The 19446-nt window shown below is 39.8% G+C and overlaps 1 protein-coding gene across 2 annotated transcripts; it reads right to left on the reverse strand.

The window, feature by feature from the left end:
• Positions 1–1063: 1063 nt before the first annotated feature.
• CCT8 (chaperonin containing TCP1 subunit 8) lies at positions 1064–14815 on the reverse strand. 2 transcript variants are annotated; one of them, XM_055313308.1, is made up of 15 exons: positions 14662–14812; positions 11957–12047; positions 11254–11333; positions 9877–10026; positions 9236–9416; positions 9063–9124; positions 7786–7923; positions 6546–6724; positions 5751–5817; positions 5590–5677; positions 5392–5507; positions 4811–4882; positions 4572–4736; positions 4146–4265; positions 1064–1290 (listed from the first exon to the last, which is right to left on the reverse strand). In XM_055313308.1, exons 1-15 carry the CDS (start codon positions 14719–14721, stop codon positions 1213–1215), a joined length of 1647 nt encoding a protein of 548 aa, XP_055169283.1. In that variant the 5' UTR covers positions 14722–14812; the 3' UTR covers positions 1064–1212. The 2 variants fall into 2 exon arrangements, with proteins under 2 accessions (XP_055169283.1, XP_055169282.1); XM_055313307.1 differs by lacking the exon at positions 1064–1290 and adding an exon at positions 1315–1705 and having other exon boundaries at positions 14662–14815.
• Positions 14816–19446: the final 4631 nt, after the last annotated feature.

Here is a 19446-nt window from a genome sequence, read left to right on the forward strand (position 1 = left end):
TTTAAGTTGTGTGCTTAACCCTAGCAAATGACATTTAAAAAATGTTTCAGACTGCCTAATTAAACTTCAAATGTATTTTTAAAAGTGTTGATTATGTAAGCATAGGTATTTGATCCTGGCAATAGTATAAAATTGGAAGAAATACCTGTATCTACAATTCTGATGTCATACAGTGTACCTAAGCTGGGGTGTAGGCCTAACTGCATTTGTTCTATGCAACTGTTAACTGACCCAAGGTAGACACTCCTGAGACACTTAAGTAATTTGGTATCAGGACCCATTAATGTGCTAGCATGCTAGAGAAAATGTCCTTCTACTCAAGTCTGCCAGCATTTCCAAGTTGCTTACTATCCTAAAAAGCCTTAAGGAATACCAAGCTTGTCTATAAACTTCATCACTCATAACCCTCGTTGACTTTAAGATCCAGTCAGTTCTACTGCTTCCCCAATTCCTTTCAAATGCCAAATATATAAATTTTAAGTATAAAATTTCAGTGTTAAAGACCTTATATGACCAATATGTATAGTAGCACATATTCCCATAAAACCAGTTAATCTTTCGTGTTTTTTCAAAACTCCTTACAGATCTTAAATAAGATCTACTTTACAAAAACTGACTTAATTTATCTCCATTAGCAGCAGATTATATATATATTCAGTTGTATTACAAGTATCTTCATACTCTACTACTAGACTGTATTTTAAGTTAGCCATTCAACAAATCATTCATTGGTACTAAAACAAGTCCTCAAGTCTCAGAATTCCCAGAGCAGAGCTGTCAAAAAACTGGAATCCAGTCTGGGAGACAACAGACTTCCTGTAAAGGGACCCACTTGGTCTCTCTCCATTACCACTACTTTACTCTATTTCCTTACAGAAAGCAGCCACAGACCATACGTCAGTACATGAGCATGGCTGTGTTCCAAATGGCAGCAGGCCAGGTATATGCTGGAACTGGCCCCTAATTCCCGATGTGGCTTGCCCGATGTCCCCCCACTAATTTCATTACCAGGGCTGAGACAGAGAATTTACATTGAAGAACAGTGCTCATCAGACAATGAGGCTTTGACAGCAACAACATGTTTATTTTATCATCCAGCTGAGGATATAAACACAAAACACTTCTTAACTTAAGTAAAATATGAAAACATCAGGCAATTCCTAGACTACTACTACAAATGTAGTCTTCATCTACAGTAAAAAACTAAGCCAGTCAATCATTTTGGTCTTCATCCCAGTCTTTCTTCCCACTTGGAGGTTTGGGCCCACCAGCTGGTTTTGCCATGATGATCTGAGAAAATAAAAACCACAAGCATATACTTAGGAACTCTACCTTTAAAAGGAAGAGAAAGAATCTTTTTCTATTAGACTGATTCAAGATGAAGCAGTCCTCTCAGTCTTACATACGGCACACGAGACACTACCCACAAAGCTGTTAGCTTCCAGCAATGCTTTGCCGGCTTCTGTGGACCTTAACAGCAACAAAACCCACACACGTTAGTGAAGGGCATCCCAACACATGCACTTCAGTAACTCAATAACCCTATGAGCCAAATGTGAAAAATACCTGCATGCATTACTAGTATAAATCAGTTTGGCACCTGATTTGCTATTTATATACGGAGTTCGTCTTGCCAATCATCTTTATCCCAGTTTCCTTGTGGTTTAGGAGCTTTAGGTCCACCTGCCAGTTTTGCCATTATAATCTAAAGTGGTTGGTACATAAATAAAAATATATACAAAAGTTCAAGACTGAAATTTCCTAATATCTGTAAATGAAAACCATTCAAGTGGCGGGAAATGTGTATTCATAATTACCGAAATATGTAACCTAAAAGAACATACAGCAGCCCCTAATTTATCTAGAATGCCCTAAGTCTGTTCCAAGTAGAACCATCTAGCATTTTTAAGGGATTTGTTTGGGAGAAAAAAACAGTGGCAGCTTTGGGCTCAAATAAAATTGGGACAAGCTAAATTAAATTAGCTGGCTTTCCTCAAAGCAGAACTCTCAGACTCTAATGTACATTCTCAATCTGAAAACTGAAAATAACTATTCGTTGCTTAACCAAATTTAGAGGACTAAGATTTATAGAACATCAAGGGGTCTGGCTTGTGTCTCAAGCAACACAGATTATAAAACATCTTCACTACCACCTCTAATAGATTCAACAACCCTTTTCAGAAGCTTCTATAGGAAATCTAACTTGAAATATTTCACGTAACATTTTATTAATTGAGGTTAAGGTCAGACTGAATTAAAGGGATTAGGAACAGTTTTAGAACCAAGAACAGTTCTTGGGCCTCCTTTCAGAATTTCTGATTCAGTGGGTCTGCTGGGGCCCTGAGATTTTATTTGTATTTTTAGCAAATTCTTACATGATCTTGATGCTGTTGATTTTTGAGGACTATAATTTCAGAACTAGTCAAACATTTGAGCAAAGATGAACCCCAGGTCTACATTATTCAGCACTTAAAACTTGATTTCTAAGTCCCGCTCCTGAACACATACTATACAAAATTAGTCATAACTATCTTGAAAAGTACAAGTTCATTATAGTAAACTGGTTACTTGGTAGTCAGGTGGGTTCTTCACATACGTAATTTAGGAACGGCCAGACGCACAATGAACAACCCGCTGTACCATGAAACAAAACAAAGGCTTCCCAGTTTAAAACCCAAAATTGAGAAGTGCCTTTGTGATGAAGGCACTTGTTACTACAATCACTGTCTCACTTGGATAAGACATTCAAAAAGTTCCTCAGTTAAGGAACTTCCACCATTAGAATTCCAGTTTACCCCATGCTTCGATGTACTTAGCTTCTCCTGTCCCCTATTTTTATTCTCCCTTACGCTTAGCCACATGCTAACTTTTATTTTAGAACAGCCATTTTCTTAGGCCTGTGTTATCACTATTACTCCAAAACCATCTTTTTCTACTGGAAACTACCTAATACACTGAGAGAAAAACACCCTATTAATAATATATCCAGGACATGAACATCCAATTTATTTCCAGTGAGTTGAAACTAGATATTCAGTTCTACTTTTTGGTCATCTCAAGGACCAAAATTAAGAAAAAAGGTCTTCCTTTCACTGAGGCAGAAGGTTTTACTACAATCAACTGGTCCTTGTTATGCTTAGAATAAGTCTAATTTCCTTTCCATGAATTTCTACTTGTAACTTGCTTCTCCCAAGATTAATTTGGCATGGTTTTTACCTAATGGATTTATAACCATGCCCCCTGTGATTACAATTTTCTATTACATGCTTATAAATAACTCACTGCTTAACCATCAGTTTTAGAATTCTGTAGGAAAATGGATTTCACTGCTTACTAGAAAACTTTTGCAAGAAAAACACCTTTTGAGAATTTAGGCTTCTATCTGAACCTAGAATAGTCTTGACTACTCTCCTCTTTGCCTAGTCTCCTTCCCACCACCCCCTGCAAAAAACTGGCAAAAATATTATGATTTTTAACACTTTTAGTTCCTCAAGATGTAATTTGTCACAGCAGAAAGAATTTTATGCACCTAGGTTCCATCCTCTCCATGAACAACTAGAGGTTTCGTTTTCCTTAAGTTGGTGGCATATGCATACTTCTGAGCTTTATGGGTCTTCCACATTAGGACGCAGTGGACCCCTTCTCCATGTTATTTGTATAAAGGGGTTCCCTAGGCTAAAAAATGTCGGAAAACTATGAACTTAAACTTGTTTTACCCATTCCAGTTTAAAAATGGCAAAGGTCTCTTTCACTGGAGAAATCATTTATTCTAGCTGAGATATACTAAGTACAATCTAAAACTGTAACAGAAAAAAAAACCACTTTTTTTGGGGGGGGGGCACCTTAACATTTCTAAATGAAAAATAGGGCAGCCCGGGTGGCTCAGCGGTTCAGCGCCGCCTTCAGCCCAGGGCGTGATCCTGGGGACCACCTGGGATCGAGTCCCACGTCAGGCTCCCTGCAAGGAGCCTGCTTCTCCCTCTGCCTGTGTGTGTGTGTGTCTCATGAATAAATAAAATCTTAAAATAAAATAAAATGAAAAATAAAAGAATATACCTCTGGCTAGAAAAATCAGTTCCATGAAAAAAGACTGAATCATGTAAAAATCAGTACTTTTAAAGATCAAAAATTCACTTGTCACTCACTTGATCCACTCTAAGGACAGTGATGGCAGCATTCGTAGCCAGCTTGATAGCCCAGTATTTTCCCAAGTAAGTGTCTAGAATACCAGCTTCCAACATGTCCTTTACAGCAGGAACTTCAGCCTGTTAGCACAAAAACAATTTTCATTCTTTCACTTTAAATCGTGTAATGTGAAAATGTTTAGCTCAGCAATAAAAACACAGCTCCTTACATAGGAAGTTGCCAGGTAAAAGTACCCCCCCATATAGAACAAAGGCTATTTAAAGGAAAACAGTATCCGACAAATTCTGTCAAAGCTTATTGTTATGAAAATCATTTGCTTACAAATCAGAACATTTTCTGACTTTCCCTTGAAATTTACTAGTTCCATCCTATGTTTTATGTTCACAGTAAGTTCATAGTGTTTTTTTTTTCTTCTCCCCAAATACCTCAATATCTAATCCGACGTTCTTATTTCCTTCTTGATGTACTGCATAGAGTTTAGAGATTACTTCATTGGCCTTAACTCCAGAGTTTTCTGCCAGTGCCCGGGGAATAGCTTCGAATGCCTCAGCAAACTTCTTTATGGCATACTGTTCAAGTCCAGGACGTGTCTAAAACAAAAATGTGCTTAGCAATGTATTTTATTCAAGGAACACAATGAAAGTTTATACAGAGGAAGCTATACCTCTCCGTACGATGTGATCTGTTTGGCTAACTCAATTTCTGTTGCTCCACCTCCAGGAACAAGACGTTTATCCTAAAATATAGAGTAAAGGAAATTATTTTTTATTAAGAATCAATTCATAAGTTTTCTAATCTTCTCCGATTCTGTAGTCCACCAGACTAAATAAAGCCTGTAGTCCACCAGACTAAACAGGCATTGTTTCCCAAGTCCTAATTACAAATTTTTAACAATGGAGTGATCTGGGTATATTGTGTCTGGTGTATGAAAAGGAGGAACCAAAGTTAAGAATGGAAACAGCACATAATACCTCCCCCTGCATTTCCACAGACACAGCACTAAAAATAATATTTAAGCAACTAAAGGTACATTTAAAATCAAAACCAACCCAGTTAAGATCAAAAGCCTCGTTTTGCTATTTCTTTGCATAATCATCTTAGAAAAGTATCATACTCATCAACAACGGACACTTCAGTCTTAAGTAAAAAAGGTACCTCGCTTTTACAGAAGTCATTTATTTTGAAGTTTGTCTGCCAACTGTTTGAAGCCTTAACAATTACTAAATTATTATTGCTAATACTGACCCTTGTGAGAACTTTGAAGGTATTAACACCATCATCTATTGCCCTTTCTATGTCATCCATCAGATTGTCTGTAGAGCCTCGAAGCACTATGGTAGAAATGGCACCATCTTCCTTTTCTGTTAAGAAATTTAAATGTATTAATATGAGCAAATGAACATCCCACACTTAACATAAACATACTTGACCATTTCTACATACCATGCTTAAAAACCACCACCTGTGTGTCTCCAACTTCTGAGAGGTAAACACTGTCACAATGTCCCATTTCCTCAAGGACTGGAGGAGTCTAAAAGAAAATGACTGTTGTAATAAAAATAATTCAAAAGGTTCAACTACATTTTAATGTGCAAAATACATACCAATCTAGGAAGAGCTGTAGCACCAACTGTTTTACATAGCCTTCTGAGGTCCCATTTTGAATTCAACCTTTAAAAAAACCCAAAGACCTTAAAATAGAAGCTTTAATTCCATCAAATAACATAATCAAATGCAGAGATGAGAGGGGAAACTCTGCACTGGTTCCCAAATGACATTTTTGGATTCTGAATTTAAGCTCAAAATAGATCTGGACTGCACAGTGCAATCCAGACACAGGTGTACATGGCATTAGTCCAGAATTGGGGGGAGTTCAAGTCTCACTAGAAAGTCACAAATTATAGTTCTAAAACACTAAGGCAGGCCTGGAATATAGAAAACTTTTCCTTTACTCTGGGCGATCGCATGAGCCCCAAGGAAGAGAAGGGATTTACACTGCTTATTCGGTCAGGTGGTGAGAAGGATGGGAATGGGTACATAAGCTGTCCCCTGTGCCCCATAAATGGGTTCATGGACTAGAAGTTACATTCCAGATCCCACACTCTGATAGTGTGTACCAGGCTTGAGTCTGGTCTCTCAAGCTGTTTTTGCCTGAATGCTTTTCTCTCTCCCTCTTCAAGTAATACCTGTTGATTGCTCCTTCAGCTCTCAGTATAAATGGACTTTTTCTTACAAGGGTTTCCTGTCCCTCTAGTTCAAGTTAAGTCCTGCTATTATTTGACCCAATATCTTCTACTTGCCCTTTTTAAACAGTCATGAATTCATGGTGTATTGAAGGTGTTTGGGATTTCACCAGCAAAGGCAATTTCCAATACATGTTTGTAGAACGCAGCTCTTACCTCACCAACATGATATTGTACTTGTTTGCATAATGAAGAGCCATGTCTGCCACTTTGCCACCCGTTACTATGACATTTGCACCGGTATCAGCTATAGCTTTGACTTGGGAATCCATGAGATTTTCTTCTCCCTTACTAAAATTCATCAATTCTTCAGCGGTCTTTATTAATACTGTTCCCTAGCAAAATAAGCAAACATGCTCTTTAGAACCATTTTACTACTGTGGTGTTTGAAGTCACAGGTAACATTTTACTGAAGAAATAAAGATCTGGCAGAAAATGTGAAAATTATATACGCATTATGAAACAATACAAAATAGTATGAAACTAAACAAAAACTCAACTTATTGCTAGACCCCCCCCCACACTCCCAAAACTGATGCATTTTGATCTTTGACAGGCACTTTGTTGGAAAAGTTGGAGAAACACTGCTATTTTTTAGATATGCTGGGCAGGCGCCTTGTCATTTGTCTTTTGCTTTTAGTGTACCAAAACAACTCTGTTGTGGTTCCCAAGAATTTTTCTAGAATGTGTACTAAAGGACTCCCCCTGGAGTCTACATCTACAACCTGTGACACTTTTAAGATTTTATTTATTTGACAGAGAGCATGAGCACAAGCAGGAGTGGCAGGGAGAGGGAGAGGGAGGCAGACTCCCCGCTGAGCAGGGAGCCTAATGTGGGGTTTGATCCCAGGATCTTGAGATTATGACCTGAGCAGAAGGCTGTCACTTAACTGACTGAGCCACCCAGGTGCCCCTCTGTGAGACTTTTAAACCATCAACTCAGATTTTAAGAATTCTAGGGACAAAGACAGAAATAACCTGTAAACAATAACTTCAAATGACCTAACATGAATTTTTAGAAACAAATCAATCATTTTTAAGTTCTATTAGCATGTTTTTGTTTCAGGATGCTACAGGACCTCAATTTTCAAATATATGATGAGGACCTCAGTTCTTGCACTTGGTGAGTATTTTGCTGAACATGTTAAGAGCTACTGAGAGTCGGGAGCTGAATATCAGAGCACAAACCACACTGCCGCCACCTCCCATTTTAAAGGTAGCATAAGTAGGGATCCAAAAAAGAATAAGAATTTGATTTTAAGAAACAGACACAATTCTGTAATCTTTAGTTATTATAAAACAAAGCAATCTCTTCATAAATACTTAATCATACAACACTCTAAAAAGGCAACCTCAAATTTTTACCTTTAACTTCAAGGTTTTGAAGTCTACATACCTTAGTTTCAGTGATCATGCCATCAAAAGGACAGGAGTACACTGCTATTTTTGCATTTTTGACAGATGTTACATCACCTTCGGTTTCTTTCTTAAAAACCATGCCATGTAATACAGAAGAGGAATAGATGCCAGAGCCCTGAGGAAATACGAAAATCATTAATATCTCATGAAAATAGTATTAGGGCTCAGTTGCTGATTTTGTGTAAACCAAAAAGACCCTTTTCCAAATAAAGTTAATATACCAAGGCACAGACTCCTGGGAATAAGGAGTGGGGTAGTGGATGTAAAACACCAGTCTGCTTGAGGTAGAAATCACTGAGAATGAGCTGCTGTTATTGGGGGGGGGGGGGGGGGGCAGGGCTTCAGTGCACAGGGAGCAAGTGAAGACAGAAAATAAGGGCTCTAAGCCACTCACTCCCTCACCAAATACTGGGTGCCAATGCAGCAAGCACAGCTGTTAGTACGGGGGGTAGAAGACAGAACAAAGCAAAGTTTCTGATCTTGCAAGCTTACAATTTATGGGGAGGAGGGAGCACGACATGGAGACAGAAAAGGCATAGCATCTATATAAGCACATACAGCAGGTATATTTATACATCTAAACAAATACATACAAGCAGGTATGTTTACATAAGCTAAACTCAACTGCAATTTTAAGTCTTGCTATAGGAAACACAGCATTTTTATTTATTTTTTTTAAAGATTTTATTTATTCATGAGACACAGAGAGGGAGAGGCAGAGACACAGAGAGAGAAGCAGGCTCCATGCAGGGAGCCCAATGTGGGACTCGATTCCAGGACCCCAGGGTCACACCCTGAGCCAAAGGGAAGCGCTCAACCACTGAGGCACCTAGGCGTCCCGAAACACAGCATTAAAAAAAAAAAAAAAAACTCTTATTTCAATACTAACATTAAGATGTGAATTCTATTATTGTAGAGCAACAGAACTTTATCTCATTTAAAACTGGCTTCTAAGTTTGTTTTAATTTAGCACATATGAAGAATGCAAGACTTACAATTTCCTTCACACACTATTCTCAACCTTCAAGTTGTCATGGAATAATGAGGACTTTATGAGGAGATAATAGATCAACAGTCTTTAATAAAATTTAACCAACTAATATCAAAATGTTACAAATGATACCTCAAAGGCACAAAGTTCTACATGTTCAAAACCTGGGGTAAACATTAGGTTTAGGTGAACACCAACATTTTTTCTTTTTGTAAAATATAATTGACCTATGTAGACAACACTGACGCATTTTCTCAACTTACCAAAATCTTACAAACTCTGATGTTATCAACATTGAAATGGCCGGAATCAGGAAAAATAGACACTGTTAAGAAAATGAAACATATCAGAGAATATATTGGGACAACAGAGCAAACATCTCAAGTCTCGTTACGACATTTTTATTTTGGAGCTTTTCATCTACTGATATACTCACCACATGCCTGAGCAATAAGCTTGGCCAGAAACACTTCATTACCATACTGTTTACTCATTATGGAGGTATGAAGCAGGGTAGACACTTCATCAACATCTCGAAGGTTTTTAGCAGAACAACATACTAAATCAGGAAGAATCTCATGGGCTTTTTTGCAGGCCATTTCATAACCTTCTATGACCTTAAATAGAAACAGCAAAAATATTTCTTCAAGACATAACTTTGACATGACTTAAAAAAAAAAAAAAACTATTTTGGCAACCCCAAGAATATGGGTATTTGTTTTCCACATAAAACGAGAAAGTATACTTTCAGAACAGCAATCATGGCACAGCCCACTAATCAAGAATGCAGGTTTTTATGATGGCCTGAATTTGAATGCTAATGTCACTTGTTAGCTACAAGATTTTAAGATTTTTCTGTTTCCCTTTCCTCATCTAAAATAAAACAATTTTAATAGGCCATACTCATAGGGTTCTTGTAAGGATAGAGTAAGATATTGCATATAAGGCACATGTACAATAACTGGCACAGAGTAAGTAAACTGCTCAACGTTAACTATTCCTACAATGATGATTCCTACAGCACCTGTATAAATAGGCACAAATTAAACAGGAGTACATTATAAAATGAACACTTGCCTCTGAAACAGACAGGCCAATTCTCAAAAGCTCTTCGGCTAGTTCCAGAAGGGCTCCAGCAAATACCAGGACAAAGTTGGTGCCATCTCCAACCTCTTGCTCTTGCATGTGAGAGGCCATTACGATCATTTTTGCAGCAGGATGCTGTACCTGGTAGAAGGAATTTGAATTTAAGTATCAAAACATTTGATACTTAAAGCAACACGAAGTTTTTCATATTCATTTCTTCTTAAATCAACAGACTCCAATCTCCCTGTGGGCTAGGTAATAACTCCATTCAATCACGATGCTACATATTAATTGTAGTGAGGTCACAAGAAGACAATCCAAATCCCTCTATGACCATCAACACAAATGAAAATCTAAAACTGCATCTTTTTTTGATGGTCAGTCATCCACTACATACATCTCTGCATATAAAGTTCAGAAATTTATTATATGCAAAAATAAAGATTTATTTGAAAGAGAGAGCATGAATGTGTGTGCATGCATGAGTGGGGGGAGAGGGACAGAATCCTAAGCAGACACCCCACTGAGCTGGGAGCCCAATCCCATGACCGAGCCGAAATCAAGAGCTGGATGCTTAACTGACTGAGCCACCCAGGCACCCTGTTGCTATGGTTTTATTAAAGTAATATTCCCATATTCCCTGAATAACCTCCGATCATCAGTGTCCAACATTAACACTCACAATGACTAGTCCTTCCAGAAACAACTTGTGGAATTAAATTTGTTCACATTTTAAAAAAATACATTGTTACTTAATCAGAGAAATGTTAACGTATCTACAGTTTCACTTGAAAAAATTAAGCTCTGATGCTTTAAGAGCTATGTTCAGGAAAATTCCTTGAAGTTGAAAGTATCTTTCAGCTACAGAGCAGTTAGATGAGGAATGGCTCTCAGATGTTCAGGTGCCAGACCTTTCTCACAACCTTACCAGTAGTTATCTACTCTACAGACTCTTTAACATCAAAACTGCAGGTGAACAAAGCAAAATGCCACCAACTATTTTCACAAAGCCGAAGAAATAGTTTGTATTTTTTTTTTAAACCACTGTCTTAAATATCAGCTACTTCTGCATTATGGAATCATTCACTTCAGTGTCCTACTCTATAGAATGAGACAACATACTCAATTTGATATAATGAGCAAATGTACTTTTATCACAACCAATCTCTCCATAAATTAGTAACTTGGGAAGCTTTCAGATCTAAGTGGTAAGATGTTAAAATTAAAGACTCCATAATAAGGGAAATCTGTATAATAAGTTTTCAAGTTGGGGGGAAAGTGCCTCATTATCCTAAGAGGTTTCTTCTATGTTAATATATAATTTTTGACATCACCAAAACATTTCTTGCTTCAAAGAAAATAACTTACTTCTAGTTCTCTTAAAATAGTGGCTGCATCGTTTGTCACAAACAACTTCTCCAGGTGGTTGATAACCATTTTGTTCATTCCTTAAAGAAAAAAAAAGTCAGAACAAAGAATCCATTATCACTCAAATCGTTCTCCAAACACCCCCAAAAACCTAGTCAAGAAACAGAAGTTTGTATCTAGTTCTTAAAATAACCTTGTAAATATTCGAAACATATTACTTACTCTTTAAAACTACATTAGCCTAAATGCACCTACATATTATTCCTATCCTTTCTAATCTCCTAACATTTACTAAGAAGGATGTCTATCTTATTTTTGCTCAATAAATGTAAATTATGTTAACATGTAGAAAGAACAAAATAATCTACTTAAAAGTAGTTTTACTGCTTTCCATATATGCGTATCAATTAAATTCAGCTGATGGTAGTAGGGAAGAGAGAACTTTCTCCCTTATATTAAGTATCATTCCAAGGCATCAATATGAAAAAAAAAGTAATATTTTGATTCCTGTTTTTCTAGAGAGATCGGAGTAGTTGCTTAAAAACCGCAAACACTCCACTGATGGAAATGAACTATGAAATTACTTCTGTGTGATGGCTAAAAGTCCCAGTTTACGTATATATAATAGTCTCAGAAAAGACTGAAGAAGCTAGTACATAAAATTCTAATAGTGTAGCTCTTAAAACATGAATTTGGAAATTACCATTTGGTCCATATGCTGTACGAGTTGTTTGGGCAAGCTCCTTGCAAGCCTGTATGTTCCTATACACAGCCTCTTCTAATCCGGAAAAATGCTGTAAACAAAACAAAACAAAAACACAGAAACAAAACCTCTTCTGATTAGACAGAATGGTGGAACACAAGAATTTTCTTCATCTGTGAAATGGGGATAATAAGAATAGTACCTATAGGACTGTTCAAAGAATAATCAAGCAAGGTTTACGTGAGTTAAAACATGGTGCTTGATATCCATAAAGGATCCATAAATTTGCTCACTGGTTGAATAAAGTGACATTTTTTGGGACCACAGGTACCCACTTACACATCAAAACATAAAACCTGTCGTTTTTTTTTTTTTTTTTTAAATGTATTGAAAAGTGCAGGGAAGAATGCTGTGGTTCCTTAGCGAAAACAAATGAGGTATTTCAGGTAAAAATATCTTCTCAGAATTAAATATTACTTTTTGACTAAATCTGAAAATATGAAGTATGAATACTCCTTACTGGGTTAGGAACCTGAGCATTAAAAAGCCAGCAGTTTTTGGTTTGTCGACAATTTCCACTTAACATACCTGCCCCTAAATGTGTAGTATAGGAACTTCTGAATGCTTTTGTGAATTGCAACACAATTCCAATGTGTACACATTGAGAAATTGCTGAATTGCTCACAACATGAAAATTCTCAAACTTTACACTGGGACTTCTTTTAGAACTGGGATTTAGTTGTGGCCTCAGATGGGTTTCATTAGCCTCCTGTTTGTTCACGTGAACCATTTTTCTAGAGTTGCTATGCCCAGTACAGTAGTCACTAACCACCTGTCACTATTTAAGTAATTAAAATTAAAAGTCCAGTTTCTAAGTTGCACTAGTCACAGTTCAAGCGTCCAGTAGATACTGCATTAGAACTGACGCAGAACGTTCCCGTCATTATGGATAGTTCTACGAGGCAGCTCTGTTCTGGAGCATAAAGTGTTGGTTTTATAATATGCATAAAAGGAACTATGATCTAAACAAGGTTAACTACTTTAGAAGCAGTGTCTTCAGAGTCCAGAGCTGAGCTCTTACAATAGCATTTAGTTTGATCTGGCTCACTGCTGGCTCCCCCCCCCCAACCCACATTCTCTGAGGAACAGTCATGTGATCATAAATCAGATCCCATCAATGGTTTCCCATCACTCTTAGAATAAACTGTATCCTCAGGGCTACGCCGTCCTACCTGTCCTGGTTCTTACCGCAGCTCTCCTAGATCCATCTCTCACCATTCTTGTTTTCCCTTAATGAGGTTCAGCCCCATCATCTTTCTGTTTTCTTTTAACAGGTCAAACTCACTTCATCCTCAGGACCTCTGTACCTAGTGGTTTCTCAGCCTGGAACACTGCCCCGTTTAATACTGGCAGGTTCCCTCTGTCACCCAATACTCAGCCACCAGTTCTTTCTTGAACATCTTACTTAGTTGTTCTATCTACCCCTGACCTTTCCTTTTTTGAGGGAGGCAGTCTTTCTTACTTCCTGCCATTCTCTACTATGGTACCTACTTTCTATCTAATCTTTTTATTTTTTTACAACACTCTTTATTTCTTTTACCATCATTTGAGATTATCCTTATTCGATCATCATTTCGGTCCCCCCAAAAAGAATAAAAACCATGAAAAATTCTCAGTCTGGCCTTTTATAATCATTGTCATTATCAGCAAAGCTGTTTTACTCCTTTTTACATTAAGCCCTGATCTTTGATATACTCCTGTGGCCTCGAAAGTGTATTGTGCCAACAAGAACCTAGTTCCCTGACTCTGTTACTACAAACTGAACCACAGGTGATCTCAATTTCCTTAGTCTGGCACAGGAACTCTGGGGGACAAATGAAGGAACACTTCGACCTGAACACAACAGACGCGCTTATTATGAAGGTATTTCAAACAAATTAGGCTCCCGAAATGACGTTCATGAGCTGACCCACAAAATGAAGTAGTTTTAATTAGTCCAAGGTGCCCCTTTTACTTACAAAGTCAGATGGTTACATGTCAAAGGTACCATCTTTTGCTCAAATTTTTATTTTTTTAAGATATTTTATTTATTAATGAAGGACACACACAGACAGAGACAGAGGCAGAGAGAGACACAGGCAGAGGGAGAAGCAGGCTCCACGCAGGGAGCCCGACCAGGGCTCGATCCGGGTCTCCAGGGTCACGCCCTGGGCTGCAGGCGGCGCAAAACCGCCGCGCCACCCGGGGGTCCCCAAGCTCAGGGGTTCAGGCGGGGAAGGCAAGCCCCGAGGGCTGGCTTTAGCACCCCCCCCCCCCGCCGTAACGCACCGCCGCGACGGAACCCCGGGGCCCTCCCTCTCCGGTCTCCTCCCGAGGACCGCGGCCGACAGCCGGCCCCGCCCCCTCTCCTCGCTCCCCGAACCGCGCCAACACGCTTCGCGGTTCCCCGGACAACTTCACCCTCCAACATCCCTGAGGGGTCAGGAGCCAAATGGGCCTGGCTTCAGGGGTGGAGCTGCCGGGCTCGGAGGCAAAGCACGCGAATCCCGCGGCCTCCCTCCCCTCCCTTTCTGGAATCTTCCCCCCCCCCCCCGACCGCTGCGCCCGGGGAGCACGCGCGGCCCGCAGGCAGCCCCCTCTCCTTCGCTCCGGCCGCCGCAGCCCTACGCCAACCCTACGTCGCTTTCCCTTCCTCCACGCCTTACCTTCGCCCCCTCCTTGAGCATCTGGGCAAAGCCCGGGGCCTTGGGGACGTGAAGCGCCATGGCCGGGGCAGGCAGCCGCTCACGCGCTCGCTCGGAAGATCCCGGAGGCAGCGAGGGGCACGCAAAGCCTCCTGGGAACGCCGCGCGCCGCGCGCCGCGCGCGACCTCTCTCTCGCGCTCCTCCCTTCCCTCCAACGGGGCCCGCCCCTTCCGCGGCCTCCTTGTTCTGAAGCCTCGCGAGAAAAAGCCGTCCCCGCCGCCGCCAGAACTGACTTGACGAGCCTCGATCGCGTCGATCGACGGGGCGGATCGCTGAGCGCGCCCCTCGGTCTTCGGGCTCGCTCCGCAGCAAACCCCTTTGTGGGGTCCGAGGTCGGGGCGTCTGCTTTCTGCCGTTTCTGACCTGCAGCCCGCTCCTCTTCAGGCTACTCGCACGGGAACTTCCAGCCCCAGCCACGGCATCGGGGCAGGTTGTGCATTTTTTTTTTTTTTTTTCCTGTTCAAGATCCCAGCGCTGGCAGTGCCAGACCTGCGAGTCCCGCCCAGACCCGGCGCATGTCCAGCCTCGAGTCCTTAGCCATTTACCTATATGCCTCTTTTCTGCTTCTTCCTGGAAATATATATATTTTTTTAATGCTCCCGGAATCTTAAAGCCCGACCTGTCTCCCCCCACGTCAACATATGGCTGATTGCACGAAATGGGAATGGTAATATTTTTTAGGAGAATAGTTCTACTCTGTGGAGGGAATTCCACTCTTCTGGAAAATACAGACAAAGCAGAACGTTTTGGCCCGACTGTTCTTTGACGAGGACACTTGACAATTCCTTATTATTATTATTATTATTATTATTATTTTAATTGGGACCGATTTGCTGCGCCCGAAGGAATAATCAGATAGGTCAAGTGTATCATCAGTTATAACTTCTTTTTTTTTTTTTTTTGGTGTAACCTCTAATAAGCACTTGAAATACATAATTATTGAAATAAAAACTTTTTTTTTTTTTTTTTGCCACATCAAGCCAAATGATACGTGTGAACCACTTGTTGGGAAACATTGTAAGAGATGAAGGGTTCTCAAAGTGTGTTCCGGGGGCCTTGGAGGCTCATCAAAACCTTAAGGTCAAGGCCCATCAGGACAAAACTATTTTTATAAGAAGATGACATTTAATTTCTCCTTCTTTGATTGGGTTTTTTTTTTTTTTCCCAGAGATTCATGATGTGTGTGATTAAAGCAATTTGAATGCAAAGGGCATGAGAAGCCAGTCTTTTTATTAAGGCAAATATAAAAGGTTCACAAAAATGTAAAACGATGCTACTCCTCATTTGGCTTTGAAAAATAGTTTTTTTAAAAGATTATATATTTGAGAGAGAGAGAGAGAGAGAGAGAGAGCATGCACTAGTGGGGGGAAAGGCAGACGGAAAGGGAGAAGGAGAAGGAGCGAAGCCGACTCCCTCCCTAGGGGGGAGCCCAAAGGGGACACGTAGGGGAGGCTCCATCCCACCACCCTGAGATCATGAACCCAGTTGATATCAAGAGTCAAATGCCCAACCGACTGAGCTACTCAGGTGCTCCAATAGAGTCATTTTTAACAAAAATGTGTAGGTTAATGTAATGGATTTATTCCTGCTATTTTAAAATGTTAAAGAAGTCATCAGCTTTAATTTATAATACAACAAATGGTGATAGCTATAACCTACATAAACAAAAGCTCTTTGAGAACCTCAATAATTTTTAGGAGTAAAGGGATCCTGAGCCCGAAAAGTTAGAGAACTATTACAATAGATCAGTCCTGCGTAACAGAACAGCTCGACATTTTCTTATGGACTGGCTAAGAAAGAAATAAAAAGTTTTATTCATCTGACTCAGAGCATTACTGGTAAACATAACCAATACAAAATAGAACTGAAAGAGGTTAAAAATGACACTTGAGGACATTTCATTAAAAATAACCAAGGAATCAAATTTGATAAGGACCATGGAAAATGAAACTTGAGGACAATTATTGATGAATCAAGTTTTCATGGAAACTTTATAATAAGAAATCAATCTCACATTAACTTAGTAAATTGAAAAGGAAGTGGAAAGAGTTGAAATCAATTAAAATCTTCTGTATGGTAATTTACCAAAGAATTAAATTGATTTGATTGCTAAGAAAAATGCTTTTTTTTAGATGAAAATTCATTGATTTTGTATTATTTGGGTTAAATTGTGTATTCATCATTATGGATCAAAATGTCAAGGGTAAAATTTCAGCTGGATCCAAATAAGTCAATAGTCCTCACTTGGAATAGAAAATAACATAAATTCTTAATGCGGCTTGAAGGTCTAGGTCCTGGTCCCTGGTTGGCTCACATGTGTCTTCTCCCTCTTGGCCTCCTTCTCCTCTGGCCACAACAGTAGTTCATCTGTCTGCTTTACCTCTTTTGCCTCAGGATATTAGCCTCTGCTGTTCTCTCTACCTAGAATGGTCTTCTCCCTTTTGGCTGAGTTAAGTTTGTTTGTTTTTTTTAAGATTTTATTTATTTATTCATTCATGAGAGACAGAGAGAGGCAGAGACACAGACAGAGGAACTCCCTGCAGGGAGCCTGATGTGGGACTCAATCCCAGAACCCCTGGGGATCACGACATAAGCCAAAGGGTAGACGCTCAACCACTGAGCCACCCAGGTGCCCTTGGCTGAATTAATTCCACTTCAGTAAACAGACATTTTCATTAGAAAGCCTTCCATGGGGACACCTGGGTGGCTAAGAGGCTAAACATCTGCCTTCAGCTCAAGTCCTGATCCCAAGGTCCTGGGACCCAGTCCTGCATAGGGCTCCCTCCTCTTGAAGGAGCCTCCTCCCTCTGCCTCTTCCTCTCTCTGTCTCTCATGAGTAAATAAGTAAAATCTTAAAAAAAAAAAAAAAAAAAAAAAAAAAAAAAAAGGCTTCGATGAGGCTCAAGACTTTTCCCTTTGGTTATTTTAATAGCTTCTGTGTCTCCCCTTCATAGGGGAGACCACAATTATAATGACACAATTATACTTACCACAATTATAATGACAATATTAGTTATAATCTTTCCTAACCAATAGGTAGGTGCCTGCTGTATCACTAGCACCTGTTACTGGGTGTGGAGAGACCTAGTGGTTAACCAAATGAGTGTCCAGAATAGGAGACCAAGGAATTGGGACATGAGGTGTCTATTTGTCCCATCTAGACATCTGTGCTATAAAACCAGAGAACTAAAGAAAGCAATCAAAAGAATGTTCCCAGGAGCTTGCAAAAGGCCAAGGAGACTGTAGGTTTCTGCTACTTTGATTTAGGAACCCAGGTCCCTCATGTTAGGTGCCAACTGAAAACATGACTTCTACCATTGAAAGGCCTTGAGGACAGAGGGTGCTTCCCTCTCAACTCCCCGCTCAGGAGGAATTCCACTCTTGGCTGGGGGATGTCTAAGCCAATTCAGAATTTTGATAAGGACTCAGGTCACCAATTGTTTCCTGTGATTGTTTCTATTTTTTTCTCTTTTGGTTGCCTACAGGTTTAACCTCTGTGCTTCAGAATTGTTTTAACATTTTTGCCTTATCTGTGTGTTTTAAGTTTTTTGTATTCTTACTTATTTTTACTGATTCTTGTTGGATTATTAATCTTCTGGCTTTTCTTCTATCCCCTCCACCTATTTATATTATTTACATCATGTTACAGTATCTTATTTTTCACTCTTTTCCATTAAAATTTAATTCTTTTTATTTGATTTTAGATTTTTAAAAAATATTTTATTTATTTGAGAGAGAGAGAGAAAATGAGCACGTGGAAGGGTTAGGGAGAGGGAGAGAAAATCTCAAAAAAAAAAAAAAAAACCTCTGTGCTGAGCACAGAGCCTGATACACGGGGCTTGATCTCGGACCTGAGATCATGACCTGAGTGGAAATCAGGAGTCTGACTACCTGGGCACCCCTGGTCTTGGACTTTATGACTCATTTTGTTTTGGCTTATTTTACCTCAAATCTTTTTGGTTAAAATTTCTTAATTTTCCTTTATAAATTTAAATGTGTTTTTCTCTTTTAATAAAATTTCTTCGGGGGATCCCTGGGTGGCGCAGCGGTTTGGCGCCTGCCTTTGGCCTGGGGCGCGATCCTGGAGACCCGGGATCGAGTCCCACGTCGGGCTCCCGGTGCATGGAGCCTGCTTCTCCCTCTGCCTGTGTCTCTGCCTCTATCTCTCTCTCTCTCTGTGACTATCATAAGTAAATTAAAAAAAAAATTCTTCGGGCTTAGGGGAAACTTGTATTCCCTTTCCATTTTGGAAACAATTCCATGGGAGTCAGGAAGCTGGGATTCAGAGTATCACTGGACTTTGGAGGATATGGCCTAACGTGAAAGCCCAGGCATGCTTGTCCATGATTGCTGTTTTGCACTGAATTGCAGTGAAGAAGCAAAAAGAGGGTGAGGACTTTAATGGGTAATTACATGCAATCGAGAACGGTGGTCGCATGTCAGTCACACAGCAAACCAGATCAATCAGAGGGAGTTAGGAGTAAAGCAGCAGACTTATGGGACTGGGGAAAACCTGAGGAATGCAAAGAAGCATCCTCCTCCCCATACATTACTTTTATGCCAATCTCCCTCTAAACCACTCATTCCTAACCTTTCATCTATGGAGTGGGGGTGCGGTTGCAGGATACTGAGCCTCAGACTACCATGTCAATCCCACAGCTTTACCAGTTTCTATCAAGCACATATGAGGTAAGGGAAGGTCAAGGCCAAGTCCTGACTGATTTGGATGATAAAGATACAATGAG

Source organism: Nyctereutes procyonoides, unplaced genomic scaffold (assembly GCF_905146905.1).
Source record: "Nyctereutes procyonoides isolate TBG_1078 unplaced genomic scaffold, NYPRO_anot_genome, whole genome shotgun sequence".
In the NCBI taxonomy this organism is placed as follows: Eukaryota; Metazoa; Chordata; class Mammalia; order Carnivora; family Canidae; genus Nyctereutes; species Nyctereutes procyonoides.

Coding starts and splice junctions, on each gene's coding strand:
- CCT8 (XM_055313307.1), bottom strand. CDS start 14,721: ATGGCGCTTCACGTCCCCAAGGCCCCGGGCTTTGCCCAGATGCTCAAG. Junction 12,048..14,661: donor TGCTCAAGGAGGGGGCGAAG/GTAAGGCGTGGA, acceptor TTTTGTTTACAG/CATTTTTCCGGATTAGAAGA. Junction 9,417..9,876: donor TTGGCCTGTCTGTTTCAGAG/GCAAGTGTTCAT, acceptor TTTCTATTTAAG/GTCATAGAAGGTTATGAAAT.